Source organism: Dryobates pubescens, chromosome 11, assembly GCF_014839835.1.
Source record: "Dryobates pubescens isolate bDryPub1 chromosome 11, bDryPub1.pri, whole genome shotgun sequence".
In the NCBI taxonomy this organism is placed as follows: domain Eukaryota; kingdom Metazoa; phylum Chordata; class Aves; order Piciformes; family Picidae; genus Dryobates; species Dryobates pubescens.
In genome coordinates, this window is record NC_071622.1 from 30,462,549 (window position 1) to 30,476,432 (window position 13,884).

Here is a 13,884-nt window from a genome sequence, read left to right on the forward strand (position 1 = left end):
AAGGCAGCTCTAAGGTCCCCCTAGAATTTTTAATTCTCTAGGCTGAACAACCCCAGCTCCCTCAGCCTACCCTCATAGCAGAGATGTTCCAGCCCTCGGATCATCTTTGTGGCCTTGATTAAGCACCGACTGACATCATTGATTGAACACTGATTAACATCCATATGGACTTCACCATGTCACTTTTATGACATTAGTACATTTAACAGAGCCAAGTCTCTCATGGCACAGAAGTGCCACACCACTGTTTATACTGACATGTCATGCTCTAGTCTGGGAAGCAAAATTCACTAGAGTTGTGAACTGGGTCTATGTCGGATCTTACCAATATAAATAGAGCAAAAATTAATAAATAACCATGTGCATGTCCTCCTCCAGAACTAGCTCCACTAAAGGAGTATGTTAAAGCCAGCTGGCCCATTTCCAGCTGCTCAACATTGCCCTTAGACCTTCTGGGGAAACTGTCTGTGAGCTTCTCAGCTCTTTTCAGTCCAGTATTATGTCTCTATTAACCCAACTCATTTTAACAATTTAAACTAACTCAGCTAAATGAAACAGGTTACAAAGAGTTCACACAAACAGCTTCTTCTGAAAGTGCAGAAACCAGCACCAAAAAAAATAAAAAGGAAATAATAAAAGCAGTGTCAGGCTCGAAGGGTCTCTTCTTGCCCCAGAGCTGGCATTTGCAGGCTGCTCTACTTGCCCTGTTACAAAGGGAAGAGATACCAGTGTAGTTTTTCAGAAGCAGATCAAGCTACGAGTGCTGGAGTTTGAGGCTTTACACTCTTGTTTAGGAAGGAATCTAAATACATTCCAATTGCTTAAATGCTCTGCTTCACAATACTGGGATTATTCACATCTTTTAAATTCAATCATGTGCTAAAATGTTTTACTGAACTGCAATCCATGTGACAAGATCACCGTTTATTCGTGCTCAAGATCACCACATATTCGTGCTGTTACTAAGAAAACAAGTTACTGTTAAGCCTGGCATTTTATTATCAGCTTCCTTTCTTTTTCTCTACTGGAGCTCTGTGCACGAAGCATGTCAGTCCTCTCTAACACCTCTACCACTGCCATTGCCATTTGCTAGTTTTGGAAAAATCCAAGTTATAATCAGTCTAACTTTAAGACCAAAATGAGTTCTAAATAAAAAATGTGGCAGAAAAGGGTACTTATCTAAATGGAATGCTTTCAGACTCATACATTTTAAAAAGTTATAAATTTCAAAAGCAGACACTAAATTTTAATTGCAATCTCAGAGAAAGCTTTTGTATTAATTCACTGAGAAAAATTAGCAAAGTGAAAATTGCTTATCAGGGGTTTTCTTTCTTTTTTCAGTCATGATATGTATCGTAATTCTATACAGCAGGGCAGCTTTCTGAGGTAGAAGGATTTATATTGATTAAGTGGAGAGGTGGGGGAGAAGGGCTGTGACTGAAGACACGCACTCTTTCTCCAAAGACACTATTCTGTACCACATTAGTGACAGGCTTGTCACGGATAACTCAGCCTCAGAGTCTTTGGCTCAGATTTCAAGATGCTCTTTCAGCCACTCTAGCATCGTGGTTTTTACTTTCCATGTCATTTTTCAGTATTGATTTCTACTACTATTAAAGTTCTTGCTTAATAGCAAATGCACAGTAATATATAATTAATATCCAAAGTTAAAGATAGAGTTACCAGAAAAAAAGAAAAAGAAAGTCAGGGAAAAGGGTGAGAAAGACAAAGGTGATTTTTCCCTTCAAAAACATCAGTTAGCATATTCTGTACAAATTAGCAGCATGCATACAACCTACCCCCATGTGGCATGAAGATGTTCCACAGATCATAGCAACTCGAGACGTAATTGGCTGGTTCTCACATGGCAGGTTATGTCCTTTCACGTCTGCTCCAATTACTCCTATTAAAATAAAATTCAAATTCTGTACTAAAGAACAGCAAGCTAACCCTAAAAATCCAGAGCTTTTCTGTGCACTAGTAACTGTTGAGCATCTCACATCACTGCCACAAATCAGAAAAGTTTAGTCAATAAACAAAGTTCTTTTATCAAAGCAGATTAAAACAGGTTTTTATTCCAGCTACATGAGGACACAAGTGGATTTCTTGTATGTTCGCATTTATCATGACAATTTTCCCATGTTATTGTGACTACAACCTGACCCTTATTCACTTAGGCAGCACACTAGCATGCAGCACAAAAGCCTGCTCTGCTGTGAAAGGCACTATGGTAGGCTGCAGATCTGTTTATTTGTTCACAGTTTATCATGAACACACTGTTAGATGTGTTCTGTCAGGGGATGAATTGGAGAAAGGGGTAACTTGGCAGGAGACTGGAAGGCTGCCAGTTGTGTTGTCTTTGCTGCTGCTGTTCTGTCCATGGCAGATAGAATCATCCAAAGGAAGGTAACTCCTTCCCTTAGAGGAACTATGCTTGCTCTAAGGAACTTCTGCTTGCACAACAGGACAGGATGGAGTACAAACTCAGCAAGCACAGCCTGCAGCAGAAACATATCAGGAGACAGAATCATAGAATGGTTTGGGTTGGAAGGGCCTTCCAAAGGTCATCTAGTCCAACTCTCCCTACAGTAAGCAGGGACATTCTCTACTAGATCAGGTTGCTCAGGGCCTTGTCGAGCCTGACCTTGAATATCTCCAGAGATGTTAGAGAGGAGCCAGGAGCTTGCTTACAGAATGGGACAGACCTACAGCCAAGCTTTGGCATGCATCAAATCCTGCTTAATTCACTCTTTTTTGGGGGGTATGGGGAAGGTGGATGAAAGGGAAACCCTGCCCTCTCCTAAGCTACATTCTTGAACCATATTGTGCTGTACCAAGCAAAATTCGGCAGCCCGACAAGTAATATTCTTTTGTTTGTTTGTTTTCTTTCCTGCAGCATTACTTTTGAACTGCCAAACTGGACACCAGACTGTGCACTGCATCTGCATCTACAGTGTGCAGTCTGGTGCCCAGTCTGCCAATCCTGCTACCAAAAAAAACAAAAACAAGAAAAAATCATGAAAGCATTTGCTGGGCACCGTGAAAGATGCCAAGTGTTACTGCTGGTTGGTATGCTACATGTTGTTACTGCCTTCTTGTTCAGGTTACCACTGCCAGACTCTGTTAATACACTGGTCTGTTGGGGGTTGATTTATCCTGATTGCCACGGTTCTCAAGATATTATCATCAATGGAAGTTACCTAAATATTCAGAAAATTAAGGTCAAAAACTACACAAACTTCACGAATCTGTCCTTATGTCCCTTTATCCTAGCTGGTTTGTGGCATGGCTGTCACACACAGTATTTATTGTAAGGAACAAAAGAAAGCTGAAGTATGGCCTCTACCTCTTACTGCTTTCTTTTTCACTGCTCAAACACAGCTATGCATGAGTTCATATTAAGAAGTTTGGATGGGGTTGTCTAAAAGGCAATTCCCCGTACTAGGCAACACTAATATAATTTCTTAAAGGAGTTAAAAATATGATTCACACTTCAGAGAGAACACAACTATTAAACTGAATTGTCAGCATGTCACAAATGTATTTTCATAAACAATACAGCCTCATGTTTCAATACAAATCACAATCACACTCAGCAGTACCTTTTTAGAACAGAAGTTTTACATCAACTGCAAGAGTTATTAATTTCCAATCATTTCACATTTTAATTCAGTTTAAAATACTTCCTCTCTATCTTCTTCTCTGCCCCTTTTATCATTATTAAAAGATCAATATGCTTTAGTGGATGGCCATCCTGAATATCTTTTAATCAGAACACAGTTTCACTACTTAATTCTTTTAATTGCATTCTCCTTTTGCTTTTTCTTTCAACTCTGCGTTCTACACACTGAAGGATAAACTACACTGGAAAAAGATTAAGGCTCTTATCATTACCAGCTAGGGATGAAGGCAAGCTATTCGGTATTTGAGACTCAGCCACTCTATTAATTGTCTTGCACTCTCTAGCTCTCCTTTTGCTCCTGCTGCCTCTTCTGCTATGCACCTCTTTTCCTTTTTACTGTCTTTTCTACTAGTTTCCCAACCTATTCATTACTCTTCCCAGATTCCAGAAAGATGAATTCCATTTTTTATCTCCCCTTTTCCCAGACACTATTCAGTTACTGTGTGATTAGCATGCAGGTTTTCCCATTGTATAACTGACACTTCCCTCTTCAACGCCTCTGTCCCTCTCTAACAACAACCTATACATTTATGCTCTCCTGGCAATGATTTCAGCAGTCTGCTCCTGTTTGTGGTGCCATCTGGGAAAACATATTCTGATAAACAGGACTAGCATAAGCAGACTGTCTCTATCCACTGCAGTCTTACTCTGTTGGATGCCTGTAGCTATATAACTCTCATGGCAGAGTTTCTTTGCAGAAGACCATAGCAAATGAACAGCTCTCTACTTTTTAACATTCAATTTGTGGATCTAAGCACATGAAATTTATTGAGCAAGCTTTCTGTGCTCTGAATCCCACTACTCACACAATGATGTCAATTAAAAAAGGACCCTCCACTGCCATTTTTATGTGCTCTGTGACAATCCAGTTTCCCAGCAAGTTAATTATTTCATGTCAGTTTATTATTACATCCTTTTCAAGAACACAAACTGCCAGGGCACAGAATTTTAAACAAATTTTTATGCAATTAAGTTACTAATTAACACAAGCAGATCTTTAAGTAAGTCACAACAGCCGTGACAAAACAAATCTCCAACCATGACACTGAAAATCAGTCTTCATTTTGCAGCTGAATCTGTATCTAATCTTTCTGAGATAGTAAGAAAAGCAATCTACACAATTGCTAAACCTCATCAGAAGCAGTTATCAGAAGGAAAGTAAACCAATTCAAACATTTTAAAAGTTCCAGGCCACAACTTCTAGAAGAACAAACGGGATTTTAGACACCACAAAATATCTGGAACAGAACTGGTACTTCAGCAGCTAATCACATTTCATTTAGATCTCGAGAAGAATACTCTGATGAGCAACGGATTTCCATTGAACAGCACTCTTTCAATAGCACTGACACTTCCTGAGGTAACAATTTTTTTCTAAACTATCAAAGCCAAAGAAACCCTTCAATTTCCTGCTGAAAATGCTACAGTGAGTCACTTTGATATTGACTGTATTTAGCGAAGGCCAAACAAGATAGTAAGAAAATGAAGCAGTTGAGCCTCACCAAATGTATTTCAACACACTGAAACTGGGCACATCAGAATACTGTGTTGGAACAGAAAAGAAAAAAAAAAAAATCTATGCATCAGGCATTATCCAAGTACCAGCTCTGGATAAAAAGTTCAAAGCTGCAGAAGGGGAATGCCATGCAGTGGCCAGTTCCCTTCCTGCTCTTTTTGCTAGTTAAGCTACACAGTATTTGCATATTCTAATGCCCAAGAGCAGAAGCAGCATTTTTGGTATATATCCCACAGTGTGCCATCACAAACCCCTGTGAAAAAGTCTCTGCTGCATTATTTAAACAAAACATGAATCACTCCTAAAACTAAGCAGGAAGACTAACTATGAACATGCCTCAGACATGAGACTACTCCCTTAGAAAGTTAGGGTTTTTTTCTTATCTATCCCCAAGTTTTGAGCAACAGAAGATGCAGACTCTCAGCACGTTGGCATACCAAGACAATGGTGTTTCGGCTAAGGAATTCAGAGTGGAACGGGCAGAAGTTAACAAACAAATTGAAACACAGCTGAAAAGAATTAAGCAGTGATAGCCCCCTTCTAAGAAGACATATTCAGTATTAGCAGGTATCATGAGAGGGTTTTACTTTAGTTATGTTATTTTGTGACAGAAGCATCAGAGCAAAAGGCTGGATACAAAGCAGGCTGTGAGAAAACGGCTTTAGAAACTCAATTCAGCACAATCCTGTTTCAAAGAACAGTAGAAATATTACTAAGTACCTAGTCCTCCAGCATGTGCATCAATGAGAGATGCTGCCACTGCAATCCCTTCGGGGAGACCAAGATCTTTTGCAGCTTCTGGCATGAGACCTTTTCCAACAGGCTCTCCAGGAGACAAGACGTGGTTTCCTGGGCAGACAAGAAAAACCAAACACCTGTCAATTTTCTAAACAGAAAAACAAATGTGTATGTTATTATAAGCACACCATTCCTCGCCCTCAAGTTAGTGTGTTGTGTATATAAAGCAAAAAATAGTGCATCAAAGAACTCTATTTGATTAAGAAGAATCTTTCATTATCTGTCTGTATATTCAATACAACCATGCTAGATCAGGCTGTCTCATAGCAATTTAGAAGTTCAAAAGTATTCAATGTCCTATCTAGCCACAGAGAAAGATTTCACCACAAGCAATTAAATTCTGTTTGGCATCATTCCAAGAGACATGAAATACTTGTGCAGAAACCCCAAGTTCTTGTGGCAGTCAATGATGAGGCTACCTGCAGCCAGCCTGTGCTCATGTGAACAAGATTCAGCTCAGCCCATGTTCACCACTGAAAGCTGCACCTGATGCATAGTGTGGGAGCCAATTTTTAAACTCACTTCCAGCAGTTTCTACTAGGAATAAGGTGGCTATAGCAACAGAAACTCTAAAAGAGAAACTGTTTTAAGCACCATATTCCTCCTATTGCAGTTGTATTTCCTGACAGACTTAAATAATCCCTTTTTGAGCCTTCTTTGGCTTTATGAAGCATGAAGAGCATGATGATCATCCTGAACACAAGCAACACAATTCTGTCCTCTCACACCTGTCACCAGGAAGTCTGGTGGCAGGTCCCAGCTGCATTACTCTCTGCTACCGTAACACACAATACAGAATACATCCAGTTGAAAGAGAATTCCAGTCCAACCTTCGACCCAGCACTGAAGGGCTGACAACAAACCATGTTCCCAAGCTCCAGGTCCACATGTTGCTTGAACACCCCAAGGGACGGTGACTCATCACTGCCCTGGGCAGACCATTCCAGTGTCTGAGAACCCTTTCAGTGAAGAAATATTTCCTAATATCCAGCCTGAACCTCCCCTGGTGCAGTTTGTAACCATCACACATGAAGTTTTGACTTATAAAAAGAGCCATCTTCAATAATTAAATCATGGTAGTAAGAGACCGTGCAGAGCTTAGAAGAACAAATACAGACTAATTAAACTTTCAGATTTGAGGACCTCCTCTCTGGCTGCTCAGTATAACCACAGCTGAAGCAATGAGACTGACAGCACGGACTGCACATACTTCCCTATTTATCTAAAGATGTGGTGGGTGAGGGGCAGTGAAAGGCACATTGGGAGCTCCCATACACATAAGAAATCCATGGTGTTGGTGAGGAGCTATCTGCAGCATTTACTGAATGTGACAAATAAGGGCAGAGTTAACAAAACTCCTTTTAAAAATAAACCAGACTTGTTTTCACAGTGAATTCCATTGAGAATGCTACACCTAAAGCATGTTCTGATGTATGGGAAGGAAGTAAAACATCCTCCACTATGGATTAATTAAGAGGAACAGCGTATGATAAAATGTCAGAAATACACTGGTGCCCACGAGCATAATCTTTGAGCAATACAGTTCTACACTACTGCTAGATAAAAAGAATGTTACGACATTAAACTCATGAGTGGAAGACAGGCCTTCAGTTTTACACATCACCCAGATTATCTTCTTGGCTGTAAACGATGTTGGTTCTCCCCTCTATGGAAGATGCTCACTTCCTGACAGGTGCAGCGTATGGAGCACTCTGTGATCAGACAGCAGACAGCTCCTCACTGCTTGTCTCTCCAACAGTTTCTGCTCTACTGACAGCCACAGAACCACCTCTGAAATGCTAGAAAGTTAAAATGAGTATGGACAGGCCAAAATTCTGCACTTGACTTCTGGGTTTATATTCAAATACTAGGGGCAGTAAGCAAACCTCAGTTTATACAGAATAAAGTGATGACATTAAACTATTTCCTCACAGGAAATGTCTTTGTTTTATCAATTTGTAGTGTCAAGTCAAAACACTGTGCCAGCTTTTTCAAGAGGTGCATCTTTTTCTTTATTTCATAGAATCAATAAGGTTGGAAAAGACCTCAGAGATCATCAAGTCCAACCTGTCACCCAGCACCTCATGACTAACTAAGCCATGGCTTCAAATGCCACATCCAATCTCTTCTTGAACACCTCCAGGGATGGTGACTCCACCACCTTGCTGGGCAGGACATTCCAATGGCCTGATCCCTTGGTCATCCTGCATGTGCACTGTGATTGCCCCCAAGACGATCTGCTTCATAATCTTGCCTGGCACTGAGGTCAGGCTGACACGCCTGTAGTTTCCAGGTTCCTCCATCCAACTCTCCTTGTGGATGGGCATCACACTGGCCAGTTTCCAGTCATCTGGGACCTCTCCAGTAAGCCAGGACTGGTAGTAAATGATGGAGAGCAGCTTGGCCAGCTCATCTGACAGCTCTCTCAGCAGGATGGATCCCATCTAGTCCCATAGACTTTTGAGTATGCAAGTGGCTCAGCAAGTCCCTAACTAATTCCTCATGGATTTCAGTGGCACTACACTGCTCCCTGACCCCATCACCCAGTTCAGGAGGTCAGTTATCCTGAAGTCCTCCTGCCTTACTGTTGAAAATGGACACAAAAAAGGTATTTAGTACCTCAGCCTTTTCCTCATCTTTAGCTACAATGTTCCTCTCCGTGTCCAATAAAGAATGGAGGTTCTTTTTGCCCCTCTTTGTAGCATTAATATATTTATAAAAATGCTTTTTATTGTCTTTCACAGCAGTGGCCAGCTTGAGTTCCAGCTGGGCTTTTGCCTCTTTAATTTTTCTCCTACGTGATCTAACAACATCCTTAAACATATCACAAGTTGCCCCCCCCCTTTCCAAAGGTGATACATCTTCTCAATTACTGTATTTCTAGCTAATGAGCACTAAGGGAGTGACTTCAGAGACAAAGATAATCCTCTTCTCTATGGCAGGAGTAGAAAATGACCCTATAGATTCCTTTGGTACATGTTATACATCAGGACAACCAGCAGTATTGCTATTCACTCATGTGCATAAAGCCTCTAAGAACATGCAGGAATGGGTTCCTTGTGATTTGAAGATACACCATAATAATCCTGTATTTAAAAGAAAATGAACAAATAGTAGAATATGCCCCATCTGGTTTTAGGAGTCAAGGTAAGCCTGAGGAGCTACTCCTTGGCAGAAAGCACTTCCTGACAAGCTGGGAAGCAGTCACCCGTGATGGGGGTTGTGAAGGAGAGCCTCCTAGGTCAACCAATAGGGAGTGCAGAAAAGAGGTGCTAGCAAGTGAGCATAGCAAGGCGAGGATACCCACTCTGGCTCTCTAGTTCATCCTCTCAGCTTTAGAAATCAGTGAAAGGTCTGCTACACCCATGGGATATGTTGATGAGGAGCTCTTTAAAAGGAAGCAGCAGCCTCTGCCTGGGCACTCTTTCTGTCATCATAGAAGTTGCCTTCCCACCCACACAAGTGTGAGTAAGTAGGTGTGGAATGGACAGAGCCTTGACTGAACCTGGAAAGGAATCTGTAATTCTCATGGTTTATTTATTCTTCACTGCAAAGCTAGAAAACTCAGCTAAGCATCGGTATGCTTAGAATCTGTAGGTATAAATACATTAAATGATAAAAATAAAACCACAAAAAGCAACCAAAGAAGTGGCACAACTGAAAAGTATTTGAAAGGGATTGTAATCCAGTATCAGATAGGGACAGACTGAACAGGTTCTCCCATGAGCAAAACACAGTGGCTTTAGAACTCAAGAGAGAGCTACTATAAAAATGAAGGTATTCTCTGGCTACACAGCAGCAATTCAACAGCAGGTGCTGCCCCCCTTAAATCCTACCTGTCAGGGGAAAGAAGCTGCCAGGGAGGGAGAAAGGGAAATGAGAGCTGCCTGAACACAGAGGCAGGCAGTGAGGCTATTACAGAGGCTGCATAAAAGAGGCAGTGAAAGGACCGAGTCTTCTCAAAGCTCCTGCCAAAGTAAATGTATCGAGTCTTTTGTTTACAGTAGTCTCCTGTGCAAGTCATTTACCTTTGCTATAATGACTTCCAAAATTAGAGCTAACCAAACAAACCCATAATGGCTGAATCTGGAGAACTTTCTGTTTCACATTCATACAGCTGTCGCACCAAGGCAGCGCCTTGATTCACGACCTTTTCATTCCGTACGAGACAGACTATTCCTAGCTATTTTTTCCCCCTATAAAGCAGTGAGTTTACAAAAGGAAAAAGCTGTCTGAATCTCTTCCTCCTCTTTTATCCTTCTTCGAAGACTAATGTTAGAGTTTGCTATGATCAGGTTTTCTTCAGATAATTTATGTGGTACCAAGGACCCTCTACCAGTTTCGGCAGTTACCACAGCAACCAGCTATTTACCAGACGCAACACACAAGGCAGACAATACATCTTCAGTCAACTTCAGGATTCAAAATTCACTCTACTGGCTTACTAATATTTAACAGAACGAGGTAGTTGAGGACTTAGACCTTTATAAAAATAACAAAAGCAGAGCGCAGCAGGGGCCCAGCTGACTCAACTATGATATACTCACTGAAAACAGCTTTTCATCTATCATGCAGAACGTGGTTGTACTTCATAGGCCCTTCTATTTGGCTGGATAAATGCATTAAAAAAAATACAAAAGGAAGAAAATCAAAAGGAGATGTCTCCTTTCTGCACTAACTTGACACAAGAAAACTCAAACTCAGATATATCAATCTCTTGCTGAAATCCCAGCAACCTCAGAAAGAAACTCAATCAAGGGGTATATCCTGCCTTTATTGTATGGCCTTCCCAGACTGGATAAACTAAAGGCATTTGATTTTAAAAGACAATACACAAAACAGATATCCTGTTAAAGAAGGGATATATAACATGCACAGGAGAAGTTGTCATAGAATGGCTTAGGTTGGAAGGGACCTTAGAGATCATCTACTCCAACCTCCCCACCATCGGCAGGGACACCTCTCAACTAAACATGGTTGCCCAAGGCCTCATCCAACCTGGCCTTGAACACCCCCCACAGAGCAGGCATCCACAATCTCCCTGGGCAACCTCTTCCACACTTCAATCACTACTGTACTGAAGAACTCCTGTCTAAGATCTACTCTCCCTCTAAACTGACTCCCCCTCATCTTCAAACCATTCCCCTTTGTCCTACTGTTAGACACCCTTACAAAAAGCCCCTCTGCAGCCTTCCTGTAGGATCCCTTCAGATACTGGAAGGCAGCTCTAAGGTTCCCACAGATTCTTCTTGCCTCCAGGCTGAACAACCCCAGCTCCCTCAGCCTATCCTTGTAACAGAGGTGTTCCAGCCCTTGGATCATCTTTGTGGCCCTCCTCTGGACTCACTCCAATAGCTCTGTGTGCTTCTTATAATGAGGACACCAAAACTGGATGCAGTATTGAAGTCAGTTCTCACAAGAGCAGAGTAAAGGGGCAGAATTATCTCTTGCCCTGTGCCTAAGACACAATTTGCCTTCTGGGCTGCGTAAGAGCACTGCTGGCTCATGGTGAGCTTCTCATCAATCAACACACCCAAGCCTTTTCTTCAGAGCCACTCTCAGCCCACTGCCCTAGTTCTGAGCCATGAGCTGCCCAGGGTGAAAGGACAGAAAAGATATTTTACCCCTTTTCCAAGGAGTAAAATTAAAATGCTCCACACTGGATTGGAAGTTTAAATGGAAAGTCTGTTTATAAATATATCTATAAAAGGCATTCAGGTAAAAGGAATACATTCGGGCCTACCAGGCCAAAACCTTCCAGAAACTCGCCCCACTCAGGCCTCAGCAGACCCCAGAGCAGCCAAACTACGCCCTCCCAGTAGACCCAAGCCTACCACAGGCTCCAACAGGCCCAGTGGCATAGCTGGAAATTCGCTGCCAGCCAAGTCCACGAGAAAACCTCTCCCCCACAAACCGTAAGATAAGAGCATGCCCATCCCGATGGGAGAGGAGAGAGAGGGTGCTTTGGATGTACACTCCCTTAAATAGAGATACAGGAAAACGGAATAGAATAACACATTACAATATTCTGGGACAAAGTGCCTATCCCCCTGGAACTCTCTAGCCTCTGGAGGACTTTTCTTTATGGTTATACCAATTAGCTCTTGATTTCCCATAACCTACAACAGCCACTGTAAACCCAGCCTGGATTTGTGCCTGGGGTTGGCTCGACCCCACTGCAGGACCCTGCGCTTTGCCTTGTTGAACCTCATGCAGTTGGCTCTGGCCTACTCCTCAAGCCTGTCAAGATCCTTCTGAATGCCATCAATGCCCTCAAGTGAATCCACTACACCATATAGCTTGGTGACATCAAGAGGCCTGCTGAAGGTGCCCTTGATGCTACTGTTAAGTTCTTGAGTAAGGAAAGCAATGCTAAATATGGATCACAGGAAACAAGAACTGTCCATCCAAATGGATGCTATGCTCATTACAAAGCTTGTAGGCAACCTCCAATTTTTGTGCTTTATGATAATCCCGACAATGCCAAAAGTCTGGAAAATGCAAGCAATAAATAATATTATAACACTTCTAATTCATCGTCCCAACCCAATCTCACACAAAACACATTACCAAATATCCCTCTCAATTACATCCAATACTCACATTTACGTTAGATGTGTGTGGCTGATTGTTCCACCATTTAAAAACCATATTGCTTAGCAAAAATACTGCTAAGATCAGAAGAAAGAAAGATAATGATGCAGACTATAAAATTATATGATTTTTTTTCTTGGGACTGAATGCATGGTGGTTAAAGGTTGTTAGAAACAGTCAGATTTGGGGCTTTTTTAACCTGGAAATGCCCTCCATAAAAGTTCCTGGTTGGCAGTTAAAAGCTTCAGATTTTTCATTGAGGAAAACCAAAACAAATTGTAATATTATAGTCCAGCTTATTTAAAAGTGAGAAAAACAGTTGGTTAAACAAAATCACTTTGGCTTCCTTCAGTTCAAAATTCATCTCTGTCTATGTGAGCTGCCACAGTAGCTTGAGGCAAATCTAATTTGGGTCCTTTCCATCACACTCTCCCATAGAGCTGATGCCTTTGGCTGAACTACATCTCAACTACCTAACATGTAATTACTTAAGGCAGACATATTAGCTTGCTAAATACTGGCAGAAGCAAGTAACCTATGTGCAAACACATCCCGATTCATTAAGCTGAAAACTAAATTGGTCTGCAGACCATAGGTGCCTGCTTCAACAGAAGCTACCACTGCTTTCTTGTCCAAGCTACTTCATGTATAAATGATAAGCTTTCCTGGTTAAAAGTCAAGAGAAAAGGAAAAAAACTGAAGCATTCTGCATCATTGGATCATTAGGCATGGCCATTGATGGATGTGACTGAGTTTTCATTACTAGATTTTGGTGAAACAGTGCAGAATGAACATCTCTTGTAACTTATGGTTCACTACTCACTATGCTGGCACGCATGTGGGTGCACCGCATGTCTGTTTGGACGTCTAATCAAGTAACTAGGTGCAAAAGTATTAGCACCCAAACTCAGTTTGGAAACAATAATTTCAATAGGTTGATCATTTAGATTCTCTTTAAAGACAAGAATCATCAATGCAGGTGATGCGACTGTTGCTATACTTTCAGAGTAATCAGACTTTGATTAGTACATCACTAAATCTGTGCAGACAATTTTACTTGTATTAATTACAGATTGCTACTTAACGGCAACGCTGGATGTTTTTTCAGTAATTCACACAATATAAACCCCTCTTTGAATGAATCATTATTCCTTTTTCAAAACTGAAAGGCATGACAGACCAAAAATAACCTGATCAGTTACTGAAGAGACACTTTCAAATCTTTCAGCTAAGCTTCTGCCACCTGGCCAACCTTATTCCCCACCACAGTATCTAGTTCTAATACCCATATTGA

At 41.3% G+C, this 13,884-nt stretch overlaps 1 protein-coding gene across 5 annotated transcripts in view; it reads right to left on the reverse strand.

Annotated features, from left to right (window-relative positions):
* The window catches only part of FGGY (FGGY carbohydrate kinase domain containing), a 353,247-nt gene that overhangs the window by 74,258 nt on the left and 265,105 nt on the right, over positions 1-13,884 (reverse strand). For all 5 annotated transcript variants that reach the window (XM_054165661.1, XM_054165659.1, XM_054165662.1 and 2 more), the window contains exons 7-8: positions 5,919-6,047; positions 1,800-1,903 (exon numbers count right to left, since the gene is read on the reverse strand). In XM_054165661.1, coding sequence (XP_054021636.1) covers positions 1,800-1,903; positions 5,919-6,047 — 233 coding nt within the window. The remainder of the gene's footprint in view (positions 1-1,799; positions 1,904-5,918; positions 6,048-13,884) is intronic.